Source organism: Psammomys obesus, unplaced genomic scaffold, assembly GCF_907164565.1.
Source record: "Psammomys obesus unplaced genomic scaffold, mPsaObe1.curated_primary_1811, whole genome shotgun sequence".
NCBI classification, from domain to species: Eukaryota; Metazoa; Chordata; class Mammalia; order Rodentia; family Muridae; genus Psammomys; species Psammomys obesus.
Genome location: NW_026594184.1, coordinates 3,564,472 through 3,584,088, shown reverse-complemented (window position 1 = coordinate 3,584,088; position 19,617 = coordinate 3,564,472). Strand labels below are relative to the sequence as shown.

Sequence of the window (19,617 nt, the reverse complement as noted above, 5' to 3'; positions counted from 1 at the left end):
AATTGGAAAAGGCTAGTCACAAATGACAACTACTACCATGTGAATGTTTTCATTTCAAATGTCCCAAAAGGGCAAATCCATAGACTAGAACTACATATATGGCAGTCATGGTCTGGGAGAACAAGTGGATAGGACAGCTAGATCTAAAATGTCAAGAATTTATTTTGGAAATGATCAAATGTTTTCAATGATGGTTGTACATTTCTGTGAGCACACTGAAAACCACTAAATTGTACAATTCAAACACGTGGGTTGAATATAAAATTAAAATGGTAAACACATTTCTCAGAGTAGTAAAGGATACATTTTGAATCAAAGGGAGATATGCCTGGAATTTGGAGGGATGACCATTTGACTCAAAGGAAGATATGCCTGTGGTTTTGAGGGATGACCATATAAAGTGTAAAGCACATGTATTGAAGGGCTTCTCTAGAAAAGGGGTCCTTTAAATGGGGCTTCCTTTACAGGAGCAACTCTTGTCTGTTTCCAGATCATTACCCACCTGAGGAGGGGCTAGGTGCAGAGTAGCTTAAAGCCAGAGTGTGAAGGGACACTGTCAAAAGTTGGGCAGCTAGAGATTGGTTGCAATACATGTAAGTGGGCAACAACTATTTGATTTTCACAAAACCAGCTGCCTGCTGATTTCTGCTTTTACTTTGATACCTAGAGAGCACTCCCCATTTTGGTAAGGAAGAAAGAACAAGCCAAATGATGGGCCATTTCTCTAATTAGCAACTTGGCAAGTCCAAATTCAAATAAACAGTATCATTTTTCTTCTGTTCTTAGTGCTTAGATTTTTAGTATTTATTGGACTCTGATATACTAGTTCAGGACCACAGACTCCTTGGGTCGATATGTGTGGAGACATTCAGGAAGTATCTCTCTCTGGATGCAGAGATACTCTATATCCTTGACTTTCAGTATGAAGAAGCTCCCACAGCATCATCTCCGCTAGCTGGCAGCTTGGATTCTGTGATCTACATCTCTTATGTCCCAGGGAAGGTGGCCATTGAAGCCTGAGGTGGCAACCCGGAATCCATGGGGTGATTACAAAGCACTTTACTTGACAGGCTGTTCTGATGACATGTTTTCCATGCGACCAGAGAGCAAGGACAGCTAAAGGGTTCTTAAAAGGCTGAAAGCAAGGCACTATAGAAGGCTTCATTGGATTTAGGCTTGCAGATGAGAGTTCAGGTTCATTACAGTGATTGCAAAATCAAACATACAAAACTTCAACATGGAGGCGCCTCTTTTGTACTAGGAACGTAGGTGAAGAAAAATGAGGTCGTTCTACACTGCTTGTGTGAAAAGTCCTTTAGCCTTTGGGATGAGATCAACCTGGAAACTCCCTTCTCTCTCTGTTCACTGAGTGACAATGGGCAAGGGGCTTCATCTTGTCAAGGCTCAGTTTCCTGGCCTGAGAAGAAGATTGGAAAGAGCATTTAATAGTTATTACTGGAAGAGAAAGCCTAGTCTTTATTCTGCAACCTCTGCTATTGGCTTCTCCCTGGCCTTTTTGCTCCCATCCTTCCCTCTTGCAGGTATTACTAGAGATTTTTCTTGTCTTTTTAAGAGAAAATAATAGTGTTTTTAAACTCCTAAACTAAAAGTGTAAGGGCTAGATTTGGGGCCCATTATTGACCCCTTTCTCACTTAGAGGATACAAATGAAGAGTTTCAATTTGATGGTCTCTTTAGAATACCATCTTGTTTCATGCATGGCCTGGTTCACCATACTCGAGGATGGGCTCTGCCATTTGGTACAAATACCTATTATTTTTCAAGGCATCAAACTCATCTTCTTACCACAATAATTACACAGACCCTTTTAGAATGAGGCACACAGTCTTCTTCTAGCCCCCTCCCTCTGTACTTTTATATCCCTGCCTTACATTTCTACACTCTATCTCTTCACTATAGTTATATTTCTGCATTGATAAAAATAAAGGAACAATAGAAAAAGGCAGCTCTTCTCTCCACTGTTCCAGAGAGACCTGATCTGCCTGCCAATTCTCTTTCCCTAAAGGAACCTGGCCCACCCACAGCCACTTGATTTATGTGTAAGGCGCAGCAAAGCTCGGGGGAAGATTTACACCACGTTCTCATCTAGTACCCTTGTGTTCAAGTGGTTTGCACTCTATCCTGGAATTCAAAATGAAAAATAGTCCCTTGAGAAGCTTGGAGAGGAGCATACATGGAAGCACTCTGGAGTGTGCTGTCCGCAGATCTCAGTGAAAGTGTGTTATGCCTAGTATGATTATCCACAGTGACCCTTTCAATAGCAGGGCCACACTGAGGCAACAAGCACAGAGTCTAACAGGCAGGGCTTAGTATTCGTGGCAGTAAGGCTGAACGTTTCTGTCCTAGTGGCTTCACTTATTAGCAATATGACCTTGAGTGAGTCGTGTTCTGAGGCTCATCTATTTTTCCTGGGAAATGAGAATGATATCTACCTTACAACATTGCAGTGAGGGTAAAAAAAAAAAAAATCAATTTCTGTTACAACAACTAAGTGGCTAATGAGCTTGGGGACAGGCATGTATGATTCTGGATTCAAGTGCAGAGTACCCTTACTGTGCGAGTCCCGCTGAGCCATAGTTTTGTTTCCTTTTTGAAATTTTGTTTATTTCTAATTGCTTTCGTTTTTTGTTTGTTTGTGTTTGTGTACATATTCATGCATGTGGGCATGCACACGCCGAGGTCAGAGGAAAGCTTGAGAGTGTTGTTTTTTGTTTTCCTCAAGTAGGGTTCAAACTCAGCTTGTCAGGCCAGCCAAGCAAGCATGTTTTCCCTCTGAGCCATTTCCACATCCCCAACTATGGTTTTCTTATCTGTACAATAAGTTTAGACTATTTTTCTGGATTCAATAATTCCTGTAAAGCATATAGTTTCTGGCATAGAGTAAGTACTCATTACATCGTAGTTGATAGTATGAATGTTGCTATTTGCTTATTCAGGGATAGGTCCCAGTAACTCTGGCAAACATATATTTCTCTGGTCAACTCTGCAAATGTGCCCTGTACTTGGTATTTTGAAGGACCACACACTGAGTATTTTTGGTCGTAGTTTTTCAGAGTCTATGAAATTGTTAATTGGTCATTCAGAAGAAATGCTTTCATAGATAGTGCAGGGGAAATCTCATTATGAACACTAGACCTGCTCTATTATTCGTTCATTTGTTTAGTCATTTGTTTGTTTGCTGGTTTAGTGTGATAAAATACCATGGCCAAAAGCAACTTACAAAAGTAAAGAGTTTATTTGGGTTTATGGTCTTGGGGGGTGGTGGCACGGAAGCAGAAAGAAAACAAAAGTAGTTCACGTTTGACAGGTACTGTGGGTTTGAATGAGAAATGTCTACCCACAGGCTCATGTATTAAAAGAGTTGGTCTGTGGTTAGTGGTGCAGTCTGAGGAGGTTATGGAATCTGTAAAGGATTTTTATTTTTGTAATTATTTTTTAGAACAACCCCCAGAGATTTAGTGGGTTTTTTGTTTTGTTTTGGTTTGGGTTTGGTTTTTCACACGTAAGGAGTACATCTCTGAGGCCGCATTTTGATATTTCATAACCTCACTTGACTTCTAGTTGTTCTCTCTCCTTCTTTTTTTTCTTTTTTTTATTTTTCTTATCAGTTACATTTTATTAACTCTGTATCCCAGCCGTGTCCCGATCCCTTATTCCCTCCCAGTCCCTCCCTCCCTCCCTCGTCTCCACCGTGCCCCTTGCCAAGTCCACTGATAGGGGGGACCTCCTCCCCATTCATCTGATCCTGTTTTATCAGGTATCTTCAGGACTGGCTTCAAAGCTCTCCTCTGTGGCCTAACAGGACTGCTCCTCCCTTGGGGGGGTGGGGAGGCCAAAGAGCCAGTCATTGAGTTCCTGTTAGAAATAGTCCTTGTTCCCCTCACTATGGGAAACCAATTGGTTACTGAGCTACCAATTCTACATCTGAGCAGAGGTTCTAGGTTATATCCATACATGGTCCTTGGTTGAATGTCAGTCTCAGAGAAGACCCTGTGCCCAGATATATTTGGTCCTTGTGGAGCTCCTATCCTTTCCTCATCAGACTAACTCCCCTTCTTTCTTATGATTCCCTGTACTCTGCCAAAGGTTTGGTCATGAGTCTTCGCTTTAAAAACACTGCTAGTTAGAGTCTTTCAAATGTGCTCAGTAGACTCCTGTCATACATTCGATGCACATCCCATCTGCCTTTCTAAACGAGGATTGATAATCTTACCCCATGTCTGCTCTCTTGATTATCTTTTTTAGGTGTATAGATTTCATTATGTTTATCATATCTTATAGGTCTATATAAGTGAGTATATACCGTGTTTGTCTTTCTCCTTCTGGGATATTTCACTCAGGATGATCTTTTCTAGATCCCACCATTTGCCTGCAAATTTCATGATTTCCTCCTTTTTGATTGCTGAGTAGTATTCCATTGTGTAAAAATATCACAATTTCTGTACCCATTCCTCCGTTGATGGACATCTGGGTTGTTTCCAGGTTCTGGCTATTACAAATAAAGCAGTTATAAACATGGTTGAGCATATATCCCTTTTGTGTACTTGAGCATCTTTTGGATATATACCTAGGACTGGTATAGTTGGATCTTGAGGAAGCGCTATTCCTAGTTGTCTGAGAAAGGGCCAGATTGATTTCCAGAGTGGTTGTACAAGTTTACATTCCCACCAGCAGTGGAGGAGGGTTCCCCTTTCTCCACAACCTCTCCAGCATGTGTTGTCCCTTGAGTTTTTCATCTTGGCCATTCTGATGGGTGTAAGGTGATATCTCAGGGTCGTTTTGATTTGCATTTCCCTGATGGCTAATGAGGATGAGCATTTCTTTAAGTGTTTCTCTGCCATTCGATATTCCTCTGTCGAGAATTCTCTGTTTAGCTCTGTTCCCCATTTTTTAATTGGATTACTTGGTTTGCTGCTTTTCAGCTTCTTTAGTTCTTTGTATATACTCGATATTAACTCAGTGACACCACCAACCCCACATCTAAAGTAAGCAACAATTGTTGGTCACTAGTTTCTATCAACATCAACGGACTCAACTCCCCAATAAAAAGACACAGACTAACAGAATGGTTGCAGAAACAGGATCCAACATTCTGTTGCATCCAAGAAACACACCTATGCAACAAAGATAAACACTACCTCAGAGTAAAGGGCTGGAAAAATGTCTTTCAAGCAAATGGTTCCAGAAAACAAGAGGGAGTAGCCATCCTAATATCTCTCCTTCTTAAAGGTGGAGAAAGACATGATCTCTCAGTTCCCAGCTTACGCAGAAAATACTAAATGAGTAAATGAAGATAAGAAGAACAGTGCTATTATAAAGTCCTTGTCACAGTATTTTTTTAATAATGAATACCATTAATCAAATGTTTATGTACCTTGCTCCATGCATTGCATCTTTAGAAACATCTGAACAAAATGATGCAGCTTTCTCTTGCTCTCTTCTTCTCCCCTTCTCCTTTCTTTTATTTCCATAAAGACTGTTGGGTGTGCTAAATTGGACAGGTATTTTATGAATCATTTGGCTTATATCTTTGGTTAGGAAGTACTGGTGATCACAGAGGGGTTCCAATTCCGTTGAGAAAAGCAAGACTGACAGTTTGAAGTAACCCAAAAAAGAGGAGCTGTGGTTCAGAAACACAGTTGCAGGAATCCTGCTACCTTGCTCACTCAACGTCAGCTTATCATTAACTCTTCATTTGGGGCCAGCTTGAATGATGTTTCCCATCAAATCCATTGTCCTCAATATGATTTGACTTCATCAGAGACCATTCAGCCCTCTGCTGAAAAGAAGTGCTGTATGTCTAGAAGGCACCATCCCATGAGTCTGATCATGTTAGTGACTTCACTAAACATTTCTTGGGAATGATCTCAATCCTTACTGTAGCAATGGCCCAATGATTCCTTGTTAGGGACCTTTTACAATCCCTGTGCTTAAACATGCTAGCATGAATGAAGCAATTATACTTCATGCTGGCAATTTGCCAAATGTTTTGTCTATGTCGACATCAAATATGAAGGATGCAATAAAGCTGTAGTGCTCTGCATGGTGGACTGTAAAAGATACAGTGGAAACCTGTCTGCTGGTTTGAACCAGTGCTAAAATATCATGCATTGTGGACTTTCCAGCCCCTAAACTCTTAAGCCTGGAAACAAAATGGGAGGGAAAAACCCTACGTGCTTACTTACCATAATTTTATATTATATTACAGATAATATATTTCTTACAACAGATGGCAAGTCTGTTACACTCAGAGAAATTTCTTAGGAACTCTTGGTTCTTTCTTTTTCTGCTGAAAAAGTATACATGTGACAAGATTGAGGAAACATACTACAAGGTTCCATCATACAACTACAGATGTTTGCATACAGAGAACTCTAAGACATGTATGGAACTACTTACTAGATTTCAGGTGATGTGTGTATCTTCACACTTACTTGATATCTCCCACAAGCATCCTGTATCATGAATGCTGACATTTCTCAGGAGGCAGGACATCAGATCTCAGACTTGTGGTCCTACATTTTGTTTGCTTTGCTTATTCCATTACAGAACACCCATTCCCCTGCTTTGGAAAAGCTTTAATTGATAAGTAGGTCCTGCAGAAATGCCTTCAGACTGCCAAAGGAAAGTTAAGAACAACCCATTTCCCACCAAAACCTGAGAATTCCTTGGTCCCCAGGTTCTCAATTGGATCATCACTAGAGGGCACTCTTATGATGCCAAAATAGAAAAATTTTACGAAATTCTGGTGTGTGAGGGTGGGAGTGGGGGGGGGAGGAGAAAGGAAGGTGGTCTGCCAAGAATGCAGACAGCAAACATCTGAGAGCATGCATCTCCAACTGAGAACTGACTGATTTTTCCAGCAGAGAAGAAAATTCATATTTGAAAAGGGCTGTGCAGCAAGCTTTCTCATCAGATCCACTTTTGTTTCCAAAACATGATTGGTGCTTCAGCAATCAAGGGCCCAGGTATTTGGCATTGTTTCTCAAACGATAACAAGAAAGGAATCGTTTGTGGCTGATGAATGACGTAGTCATCTCACCACTAGGCAGAAGTGAGTAGGAAGTTAGTGAGAAGCATAAGATTGTGTTTATACAGTAATGACTAGTAGAAGCAACAAATGAAACATCCTTGGCGTCTTCTGTAGTTGTTTCTCCAGTCCTTTGCACTCCTTGCTCTTGGGTCATTCTGAAGTGTGGTGTGGATGTGACTTTGTCTGAGAGAAGATGCTTGTTTGCTGCCGCTAAGTCACTGGCTCTCAACCTCCCTGATGCTGCAACCTTTAGTTACAGTTCCTCATGTTGTGGTGACCCCAAACCGTAAAATTATATTTGGTGCTACTTCATAACTGTAATTTTGTTTCCATTATGGGTCATAATGTAAATAGCTGAAATGAAGTATATCTGATATGTGACCCCTGCTGGGGGTCATAACACACAGGTTTGAGAACCACTGCTCTAAGCAGCCTGTAGTAGACACAGTATATGTGACATACTACTAACATAGGTCCCAGGCTGGGCTCTGCATGTGCTGTGTTCTATAGTGAGTCCCTGTCCCCAGCACGACTTCAGTATCAGCGAAAGGTTGAGTGATTTCAATAGTCCCTAAAAAATGCCATCCAGTCCTCAGAGTGTATCTTTACACACCCTCATTCCAGGAACAAGTCCATAGAGGCTGAAGCTAGAGTAGTCAAGGTAAAGAAGAACAAGTGGATAGGGCACGCAGACCTAAAATGTCAAAGATTAATGCCTAATGTGGAAATATCTTTCTGTATCACTTATTTATAGTAGCCACTTGTGTTCTGACTTAAACATTATTTTATAGTTAGAGTAGGATATGTGTTGTCTCTATGTTATCACTAGAGATAGTAATGAAAGTATTTGCTACCCACAAATATCTGATGTGTCCATCTTAGTCACTTGTTTAAGTTTATAGCTCACAACAAATGTAACCTCAGAGATTTAACACAGTAAGTCATCAATAGAGTCCCTTAAATTGCCTTAATATAGCCTGGTTAGGCAGCTCCTAGCTTGTATGCCAAGTACCATAGAACTCCTCAGGCACGGCCATGCACAGATGCCTAAGAAGCTAGTGGGCTGTTCTGGTATCTGATAGGAAGAGTAGGTTACTCAGGACCAACTTGTCTACCTGACCTTTGGCACTGTGGTCTCTTAGAGAAATTCAGGAGTGTTTCTGTCTAGGTCCTTGTTTATAAAACTTGGGCTATACAGTTCATGGGAAAGTCCCTGACTAAGCCATGTTTGTCACAGAGTCTTAGAATATTTGAGTGAATAGAGAAACTTGGGAAGGGTACCTAGCCAACCACCGTACCCAGTTGGGAAGTTTTGGTCCAAGCTTCTTTCTGTTCCCTTGTATTATATAGTATTTGTTTCTCCTTACCTCCATTGAATCTACGGAATAAGCAACCAGTAGCTACAAATTAAATGAATCATTATACTAGATCTGTATAACATCTTGTGTTATTAAGGGTTATGTTAAAAAAAATCCCTGAAAGTCAAAAGTTTGAAGGTAAAATCAATGAACAATAATTACTATGGTTCTAAAAGGCTCTGCATTCCTATGACTGTTGCCTGAGTACAAAAAAAATCAGATTGAAATCCATGTTGGCTGACAGATAATAGAAGAGACATAAGGCTAATTTTGAAAAACCAGCTTGAATGTCTTGGATAAAAGGAAGGTACTGTGAAAGAAATGATCAAGACAGACTCAGAGGACTTCACAGTTGTGACAAAGGCTAGGCCTTGTGGAATTAAATCAGATATTCAAAGAATACAACCTAGGAAAGATGATTTGAATTTCAGTCTTCTCAGGCTGACCGTTGGATACCCGTCCTATGCATGATTTCATGTGGACTTGGCATTGGCTGAATGCATGAGTGCTGGGCTCTCTGAACTACCAGTAGCAGGTTGTATTGAGAAAACAAGTCGAGATTGGCATAATTTAAACTAACTCAGCTCCAAAATGGAAGATGGAGTTGGTAGGCTTGGAAATGAGGAACTTTAGAAGCCAGCTTTGTGAACTACTTCATCTCTGAAAGAGAGTAGAGAGGAGATCATTGCCCAAGACCAAATGAGTCATTGGAAAAATTGGAACCAGAAACCAGGGATCCTGATTCCTGGGCAAGAGCTCCTACATTCTTGTTTTATTTTGCTTTTCTTAAGGTCTTGATTTGGGTCTTAATATCAAAGTGAATTACTTTATTTTTACTTCAAACACCAACCCTAATAGTGTAAATACCGAAGGTAGGTGCCATAGTTTGAGATTCCTGGTTAAGATGAATCCCCCTCTGAAGTAATTTTCCTCAGTAATATAGGTTCTTCTAAAGTTGCCCTGACTCCAGTGAAATAGCCTCCATCATCCAAGTTCATGGACTTGAGCTTAATTAAACTCAGTGGGTCACAGCAGATGGCATGAGAATAAAAGTGCTCATAACTGGGGGGAAAAGACACAACAGGAAAGGTAAGGTGATAAAAAGAGAGCATTGTTGAAATCTAATAAAAATGCATTATACACATGTATGAGATATTTGCAAAGAAAAGGTGAATTCCTCTTTAGAATTTCAAAATCTCAGGTACTCCCACATTCCTGTTATTCCAGTGATATGTGTACTGCTTTCGTTTGCATCTTTTGCTCTCCTCACTAACTTGACATTTTTGGGTAGCTGCTATCTTTTTTTTTTTCATTGTCTCATAATATTTTTTTTATTTTTGAATATTATTAATTACACTTTATTCATTTTGTATCCCCCCCATAAGCCCCTCTCTCCTCCCCTCCCAATCCCACCCTTACTCCCCTTTCTGCATGCATGCCCCTCCCCAAGTCCACTGATAGGGGAGGTCCTCCTCTCCTTCTTTCTGATCTTAGTCTATCAGTTCTCATAAGAAGTGGCTGCATTGTCATCTTCTGTGGCCTGGTAAGGCTGCTCCCCCCTCAGGGGGAGGTGATCAACGAGCAGGCCAATCAGATTATGTCAGAGGCAGTCCCTCTTCCCATTACTATGTAACCCACTTGGACACTGAACTTCCATGGGCTACATCTGTGCAGGGGTTCTAGGTTATCTCCATGAATAGTCCTTGGTAGGAGTATGAGTCTCTGGGAAGTTCCCTGTGTTCAAGTTTTCTGGTTCTGTTGCTCTCCTTGTGGAGTTCCTGTCCTCTCCAGCTCTTGCTATTTCCCACTTCTTACATAAAATTCCATTCACTCTGCCCGATAGTTAGCCATCAGGCTCAGCATCTGCTTTGATAGTCTGCAGGGCAGATGCTTTCAGAGGCCCTCTGTGGCAGGTTCCTAGGTTGTTTCCTGTTTTCTTCTTTTTCTGATGTCCATCCTCTTTGCCTTTCAGGATGGGGATTGAACATTTTAGTTAGGGTCCTCTCTTTTGCTTAGTTTGTTTAGATGTACTGATTTTAGTGGGTTTATCTTATGTTGTATGTATATATGAGTGAGTATATACCGTGTGTGTCTTTTTGTTTCTGGGATAACTCACTCAGGATGATCCTCTCCAGGTCCTACCATTTACCTGCAAATTTCATGATTTCTTTATTTTTCATTGCTCCATTGTATAGATGTACCACAATGTCTGCATCCATTCTTCAGTTGAGGGGCATCTGGGGGCTGTTTTCAGCCTCTGGCTATTACAAATTAAGCTGCCACAAACATGGTTGAGCAAATGTCCTTGTTGTGTACTTGAGCCATTTTTGGATATATGCCGAGGAGTGGTATGGCTGGATCTTGAGGAAGTGCTATTCCTAGTTGTCTGAAAAAGCGCCAGATTGATTTCCAGAGTGGTTGTACAAGTTTACATTCCCACCAGCAGTGGAGAAGGGTTCCCCTTTCTCCACAACCTCTCCAGCATGTGTTGTCACTTGAGTTTTTCATCTTGGCCATTCTTATGGGTTTCAGGTGAAATCTCAGGGTTGTTTTGATTTTCATTTCCCTAATGGCTAATGAGGTTGAGCATTTCATTAAGTGCTTCTCTGCCATTCGATATTCCTCTACAGAGAATTCTCTCTTTAGCTCTGTTCCCCATTTTTTAAGTGGATTACTTGGTTTGCTGCTTTTCAGCTTCTTTAGTTCTTTATATACACTGGATATGAGTCCTCTGTCAGATAAAGGGTTGGTGATGATTCTTTCCCAATCTGTAGGCAGTTGCTTTGTTTTGATGATGGTGTCCTTTGCTTTACAGAAGCTTTTCAATTTCATGAGGTCCCATTTATTGATTGTTGCTCTTAAAGCCTGTGCAGTTGGCGTTCTGTTTAGGAAGTTTTCTCCTGTACCAATGAGTTCTAGGGTATTCTCCACTTTTTTTTTTTCTAGCCGATTTAATGTATCTGGTTTTATGTTGAGTTCTTTGATCCACTTAGACTTCAGTTTTGTGCAGGGTGATAAGTATGAATCTATTTTCATTTTTCTACATGTAGACATCCAGTTGGACCAGCACCATTTGTTGAAGATGCTATCTTTTTTCCATTGTATGGTTTTGGCATCTTTGTCAAATTCAGGTGTTCATAAATGTGTGGGTTTATTTCTGGGTCTTCTGTTCGGTTCCATTGATCTACCATTCTGTTTCTATGCTAGTACCATGCAGTTTTTTATAACTGTTGCTCTATTGTACAGCTTGAGATCAGGGATGGAGATACCTCCAGAAGATCTTTTGTTTAGCGGATTGTTTTAGTGATACTGGGTTTCTCGTTATTACATATGAAGTTGAGAATTTTTCTTTCAAGGTGTGTAAAGAATTGTGTTGGCAATTTGATGGGAATTGCATTAAATCTGTAGATTGCTTTTGGTAAGATGGCCATTTTTACTATGTTAATCCTGCCAAGCCATGAGCATGGGAGATCTTTCCACCTTCTCATATCTTCTTCTAATTCTTTCTTCACAGACTTGAAATTTCATACTAGTCTTTGACTTCCTTGGTTAGGGTTACACCAAAGTACTTTATGTCATTTGTGGCTATTGTGAAGGGTGTTGTTTCTCTAATTTCTTTCTCAGCCCTTTTGTCTTTTGTATTCAGCAGTGCTACTGATTTTTTTGAGTTAATTTTGTATCCGGCCACTTTGCTGAAGGTGTTTATCAGCTGTAGGAGTTCCCTGGTAGAGTTTTTGGGGTCACTCATGTATACTATCTTATCATCTGCAAATAGTGATAATTTGGCTTCTTCCTTTCCAATCTGTATCCTCTTGATCTCCTTCGACTGTCTTATTGCTCTAGCAAGGACTTTTAGCACTATGTTGAAGAGATATGGAGAGAGTGGGCAGCCTTGTCTTGTCCCTGATTTCAGTGGGATTGCTTTAAGTTTCTCTTCGTTCAGTTTGATGTTGGCTATAGGCTTTCTGTATATCGCCTTTACTATGTTTAGATATGTGCCTTGTATTTTTAAGACTGATCCCATCTTCTTGATCTTGGCACAGCATCCAGGTCACAGGCTGGATAATCAAGACTCCTTTGTCTTCTAGGCCTGTTATTTTTCCAAGATGGGACTTGCTGAGGGCTAATGCCTTTAATCTCAGCAGGTCACCTGGTCCCCTGTTAGAGAAAACACTAACAGCCAATGAGAAAAGCTCTGTTTAGATGTGGAACTGACCTATTACTGACAGGCCTGTTTTTCATAGCCTTTCAAAATGCAAGCACTTGGGGCATATGGGGCAGCTGGAAAGAACCTTGACTGACACCCTTTGGGGGAGGGCTTTTAAGAGGAAGAGACCATAAATTTACAGTATTCCTTCTAATCAGCAGTTTCTTCTACTACAAATGTTGACTTTGATGCCATTGGGTATGTTCTCCATACATAAAGAACACAATAAATAAAACCAGGAAAAATACTTTCACATATGGTATATTTCTAGAGAATTCTTATTTCAAGCAGATGGCCCACACAATATTCCACAAGATTGCAGACTTGGCAGAAAAAAAGGAATTTGTTTGTTTGTTTGTTTTATCTACTGTTGTATCCTATAGCAATTCCTGGCACATACTGGATAATAAATATAGTTTGGAGGACTCTTCATGATTAAAGGATCTTTTTAAGAAATTTTATTTGAGAACCTTTCCAAAGGGAGAGTGTGTGTACATTTGTGTAAAATAAGCTTTAAAATTAATTCCTTTTCTTCTGATCAGTATACATCTTTCTCTCTTACTTTTTACCTTTCCTCCATGGTCTTTGGTCACCTATAATGACTGCCCACCCTTTTGATTGATGTACCTGTAACGTCGTCGTGGATCATCATTGAATACTGCATCTCTGCTGTCTGGACATCAGGTAAGACAATGAGCTTTTAAAAATTTTCTCAGTGCAATCACTGGGAAATGCTAACAAGTAGAAGGGAAGTTTACATAGAAATAAAAATGTGATGCTCTCAAGAGATAATAGCTCCCTGATTGAAGTTAAATTTATCCCAGCCCTGATACAAATCAATAAATCAATGGAAATACACCATTTGAGAATTTCCATTAGGAAAGTATAGTAACAATTAAGGCTTTAGAACCTACTGTATATTTCACTCTGGAATTTCCTGAACTCCCCAAAAAAAAAATCAGCACATAGTTTCATATTCTCATTTTAAAAGTGTTCTTTTCTCGCTGTATTTGTTAGGGCTTTTTGTTTGCTTCTATTTTCATCCAAAGTTGTACTTTCTTTTGTTCACCAGGCCAAGTATGTTACAAGGGCTTCTAGGCATTTTTTTTTGGTGTATGCAGGTTTTATGTCATGAGACCGATTAGCATGCTCTAAATTTATTTTCTTGTGGCTGGAGTGAGACAAAATACACTGGCGTTTAAATATCAAGTTAATTCACGGGGTTATCTCATTTGAAAAGATTTACTGTCAGAATGCACCAAGCATAGCATGTTAGTTTCTTATAGCACTTGTTTCCCCAGCAGTCTTAACAGCTGAGAAGCAGGGCAGTGAGGTATAACCACAACAAGGACTCAAGATTTTGAAAAGTCATGTACTCTTTCCCAAGTGGTGATGCAAACAAGACAGTGCTACTGGCTATGCTGTTAAAAGACATTCTTAACCTGTCCCAGAAGCCTGCACAGATTTGTGATGCCAGAGACATTTCTCCCATAACAATTTGCAGGCCCTGAGAACCTATTTTTGTGTGCACAAAAAAAGTGTACAAAATTGTTATGGCATAATTAAAATGAGAAAGCTTACTGAGTCTCAAATTAACCTGGGCACAACTTCAGAGATGCTGCTCATATGAGAAGTTAATTAAGATGGCGCAATGGTCAAGGACCTTGTGATCAAACCTAATCACTCACACACACACACACACACACACACACACACACACACAAACACACCTAAATACAAAAATGAATGCAAAAAAAAAAAACTAAAAGAAGATCACATTGTAGAGTTAATGTTTGTTACTCCTAAGACCTGTGTTATGGGAATGATCTAAACAAGTTTTATAAATGGAGAGATTTTGTTTACTTACTTTGATGGATGTTTTGTGTTTGGGTGGCAGTCACTACAATAATGAGTTCTCTCTCTTGCTCTCTCTCTTTGCCTGTGTGTGTGTATGTGTGTGTGTGTGTGTGTGTGTGTACTTGCATGCTTTGCATTCTCATCCCATTGAAAAGCAGAAGCAAAGCTTAAACGTTCTTTTGTTCTTTTGTGTACATACTTTCCCAATGATGTGAAAAAAATCTCTCCCCAGTCCTTTCAATGAGGCATTTCCATTTCATCCATGCTACAGGGTTAGACTTGGTCTGGGTTTGGGTTTCTTGGCTTTTGTCTTTGGTTTGCCCCTGCCCCCCCCCCCCCCGAGAAAGAGAATAAAGTTAGTATGCGTGGTAGATACACCATCCCCTGCCCACAGCAATCCAAAGGATTGATTCTCAATGTTGCACTGCTCCTTTTAGCCTTGTGATTTGGAATTTCCCCATTTACTATAGATGGGCTAATAGGGAACAAAATGGGGAAGCTACCCATGAACTATTTCCTTACAGTTTGGGAAACTGTAAAAATATGATATCCAAGCAAAATGGACTTCTTTAAAAAATAATTTTAACTCTTCTCTTGGCAAGCTCTTGCTACTGGTTTTACTGTTCCTTTAACAGGTGGAGGATTTTTCAGATTCTAGATGCAACAAGGTAAGTAACAATGTATTTTTAGTTTAACTGAGCCTGAAAAAGCCCCAAAATAAATAGACTCTGCAATAGCCTGCCAGCTTAATTGTAAAACAAAATAGTTAATTTTTTTCTCATAGATACTTGTCTTGTTTTAGTTGCAAGCAGCATGTAATCTCGGGTCTAATGGCAGATCTCATTTGGAAGTGAGATGAAGGTTTAGCTTGTCCCACTCCAGAGAGTTAGATGAAACTGGATGACACAGTAGAGTGTGGGGTAAGAGGATCTCCAGCATCAACAAAGTCTTTAGAGGACTTCAGGCATGCTTGCCTGTTCCTAGGGTGGATGGTGCTTTACAAAACAATTGGAACAACATTTCCTTAACAGGAAATGCAGATATGGGGAATTGCAAGGTAGAGTAACCCATAAGCAGTAGGCCTTTGTCACTTGAAAGCTGCTGGAAAACAAATCTAACCAAACACAAGAAAGCTCCTTTCTGTGGGGAAGAAGGAGCATTGAAAATGCTTCAGGAAAGCAACCGCTGTTGCCATGGCTATATTGTATTGTCACCAGTGCTAAAGAGCCTCATGAGAATGGAAAGCCATTTTTAATGGCATGCTCTATTTTCTTAGTGTATTTTCTTCTAAAGCTGTGATGTTCACCAGTTTTGTGTTTGACTTATTGTAGGTTTATTTGGCTCAGAAATATTTACCAGTGCTTCTGTTTTTTCTTCCTACCTACCTATATCTTGCCCTCACTAAATAAATAAGAGAGTGGGAAGGTGATGAGTTTGGCATTCCTCCACTAGGGCAAGCTCCTGTAAAAATAGATTAGATGGGCCCTCTGTAAGATGCCCAATTTAGTTTTCAGGATCTGGAATGCCATATTCATCTTAGGCTCTTGTGGACTATCTGACAAATGAGAACAGTCTCTGTTTAATGTTATAGTCCTTTGGTAATGAGTTGAGATAAAAGGTATAAACAGACACCAAGGCTTCATTCCACATTACTATGGGAGGGCATTTTAAAGATCATAGATTGGATACATGTCTTCACTGTTAGAATATTACACGCTGTTACTTTCTAGAGCAGTGACTTTGGGCATGTCCCATTTCCACTATTATTTACTTATGTGTGAATAAAGTTAGGTGGACGATTATTATGAGAATGGTCAATAATGTAGGTAGTATCTTCCTTATAATTGCTTTAACAAAAGTGTCAGTAGTTTTTATTTCCTTTCTGTTTTAAAAGTTACATGGTAGCACCATTCTGACATACTTTTACTGCTGCTACACTGGAACAGAAGTTGCCAGAGCAACCTTATGCAGTATTAGGAAGAAAAGAGTGCAGGTGGTAAGATGGGAAAGAAACAGCTTTGGTAAATATTGATGGGGCCATTTTTTCAATTCTGGTGGACTGAATAAATGATTTATGAAAAACGTTTGTAGGACTAGATTATTTTTCAACCACTGGTAAAATAATAAAGCAAAAATTCATTTGGTAATCCTCATTGTATATTCAGATTCATAAATGTACAGGATTATGATTATATCTGCCTCACAGCTAACAATTTGCCTAATGTTTGCTATTATTTAGCTGTCTGAATGGATTTTTGTAATTCAGAGGAAGAAGGGAACAATCAGTGAAAGCCACCCATATGCCTAGTATTATTGCTATGCACATGCACAATTATAAGTGATACTAATCGCTTTAGACCAGAACTACATTTGCTTTTCTATAGACAGCAAAATATTAATTACTAGAGTTTTTGTCACTCATTCCCCCACACTCTGTGTCATTTTTTTTTCCTGATAACCAGTTGAATCTTATAAGATCTTTGCTGGGTCATAGGCAAATTAATTGGTTCCATTTTCAGTGTATCTTTGTTATACAGTTTCAAAGCTACTGTTTGAGTTAGCAAGCAATGTCTTGGCCAACCATAGAATCATTTTTATATTATTTTAAGGAATAAAAAGATGCTGACATGCCAACCAGTTCTGCTGCTTCACCATGCACAATTCTACTACACCCAATTCCTCATCTTTAACATTATTGTCACCAAGTCTGCATGCAAAGATTGTTGAAATTCGAGGCTAGAAAGAAGTCTTTTGAAAGCATGCTGCCAAACTCCGCTCAGTTATCTGATGCTTTGGTTATTACTAATTTGGATCTTAAAAGCAACCACCTAATCAATGACCCCACACTTTAAAACAAATTCAAACCATTGGGAATAATTGGAGCAAGTGCATATGAATGATAACCAGTAGTTTTGCAGTCTAAGAAAGTTAAGTTTTTTTTAAATAAAAACCAAAAATAGAATCATTTAAATATGTCCTCATAAGGTTTACCTAAATATAGCCCAAAAGTTGATGACATGAGTGTGAAAGGAGATACTGAATGCAAAGAACCCGAACGCAGAGACACTTCATCTGTATCAGCTCCCTTCTCAAGCATAGCTATCTAACTAACATTAGTGTGGAGGTGTTAACTTCAGTGGCTGACAGCAGGGACTTTCAGTCTCAAATACAGCCCAGGCACCTTTCTAGAACTACCAAGATTTGACTCTATGGCCTTGGTAATTTATTTAACCTTTGCTGGCTCTGGTTATGCAAAACGCAGTGGCTTTTTAGAGCTATAATGGGGATGAAAGTGAATTCATGCATAGAAATACTATGCATTGATTCTGGCACACAGAGAGGAGGGTGCAACAGTGGTTATTAGCTTCATTGTCAGGGAGGGATACTCAGCACCAATCTTCTTCTTCATTGATGTGTAATCTTCTGGTGTTTTAAGATCTTCACCGGCGTGTCTTATGGACATCGCTGGGTGGCTGGTCCCCCACAATCCATAGAGACCACATTGGGAAGACTGCTTTCCCTCAAAGTTACCTGTGACCAATTAGTCAGAATCTGATGGCTGCTTCTGGCTTCAGTCTTCTGGACATCTGCAGATTCTGGCACTTGAACATATCTTCTTTTGCTTAAGAATGGTCACCATTTATTCTTGGTGTGTTGGTGTGTTCACAATATTTATTAGGTTTTCTTTGTGGGTTTCTCTGGTACACATACACACACACAGGAAGGGAGAGAGACAGAGACAGAAACACAGAGACACAGAGAAGAGACTAATGCATGTGCATAACCATTCACTATGCACATACATACGCACACATTTTACTCCCTTCTCACCCCTTTAAATGGAGCAGCCCCTGAGTTCCTGTCATTGATATGGATCTTCTCTTGCTGTGTTGGCTCCCCGGATAATTTCATCTTTTCACATACTTTCACCTTTAACCCCTACGCTAATGATTCCCAAACTGACCTCACCAATCCTTAATTCACTCTGGAGCTCTGGGCTAACTCCAATTTCCAAATGCCTGTTGAGAATCTCCAGGGCAGAATATCCTAGGAGGCTGAGAGTGTTGTCTGTCTTTCGTCATCCTCTTAGAAAAGCAGATGGAAGCTTCAGAAGCATTAAGAATTGAAAACAGGGAGCAAAGGTGGGATATTAGCCTAAGCAGAAGTAAAAGAGGTCTAAGTTAGCAAAGTGATGCAGACTGGGCTTTCAACTTTCATGACGGGCAAACTGAATCTCTGTTTTTATGAACTGGAGATGTCAATGCCAACTGGGTCTTTAAAAGTTGTGTGTTTCCTAGGGAAAAGGGAACAGCTTTCCTGATATAAATTGAATTCGTTTTTAAGGTGCTGGATGATTGACATGTTTGGAGAGAATGTTAATTAAAATCATCTTTCTTGGGAAACAAATGGTTTTTATTTCAGTGTTTTGTTACACAAATGTCAAAGGAAAGAATGACCATTAGGGAATTTTGAGAGTAACAGAGACATACTCATATGCTGGGTCAGGGTGTCTGAGATGGTATTTGTAAAAATAATTGTTGTGAGTCAAGGTGTTAAATCATAGCCCAGGTTGGCCTGGAACACTCACTTATGTAGCCTTAAGCCAATCCAGAACTTGTAGCAATCCTTGTGGCTCAGTCTCCTGAGTTCTGAGATTGTAGGCATGAACTATCATGATAAGCTGCAAAAAAAAAGGGGGGTATAAAGATTTTTCCCATTCATTCTGTAAACATTTACTGAATAGGCCAGCATCTCTATAGAGAAATGAGGCTGTGAATATCAGGCCTATAAAGTCTCTATCTGTAGATGCCTGATACATTTTCTTTTAGTTATTGCAGATACATTAAAACAATAACTTTACTGACAATCTTAATGACCAGAGGAACTTAAGGGAAATAAGACAGATCTGAGGTGGGGAAAGGATGTGCATAAATTCGAATTACAATTGATTGCTTCCTTTAAATTTAGTAAATATTGAGTTGCTTTGGGGTTTTACATTCCAACTGGGCTCATCAGTGTTTCAGGCGAGATAAATGATTGTGTCTAACCCTAAAATTTAATTAGAGCAAGGGGATAGACAAATCTTGGTTAATGTGTGTGCCTTCATTTAGAGACCTGGCTATAAACAAACTCTTCCCATGG

General features: G+C 39.7%; 1 protein-coding gene across 1 annotated transcript in view; it reads left to right on the top strand.

Moving 5' to 3' along the window:
* Hs6st2 (heparan sulfate 6-O-sulfotransferase 2) overlaps positions 1-19,617 on the top strand; it is a 125,404-nt gene that overhangs the window by 33,398 nt on the left and 72,389 nt on the right. The window contains exon 2 of the mRNA XM_055618064.1: positions 15,111-15,143. Within this exon, the coding sequence (XP_055474039.1) occupies positions 15,111-15,143 (33 nt within the window). The remainder of the gene's footprint in view (positions 1-15,110; positions 15,144-19,617) is intronic.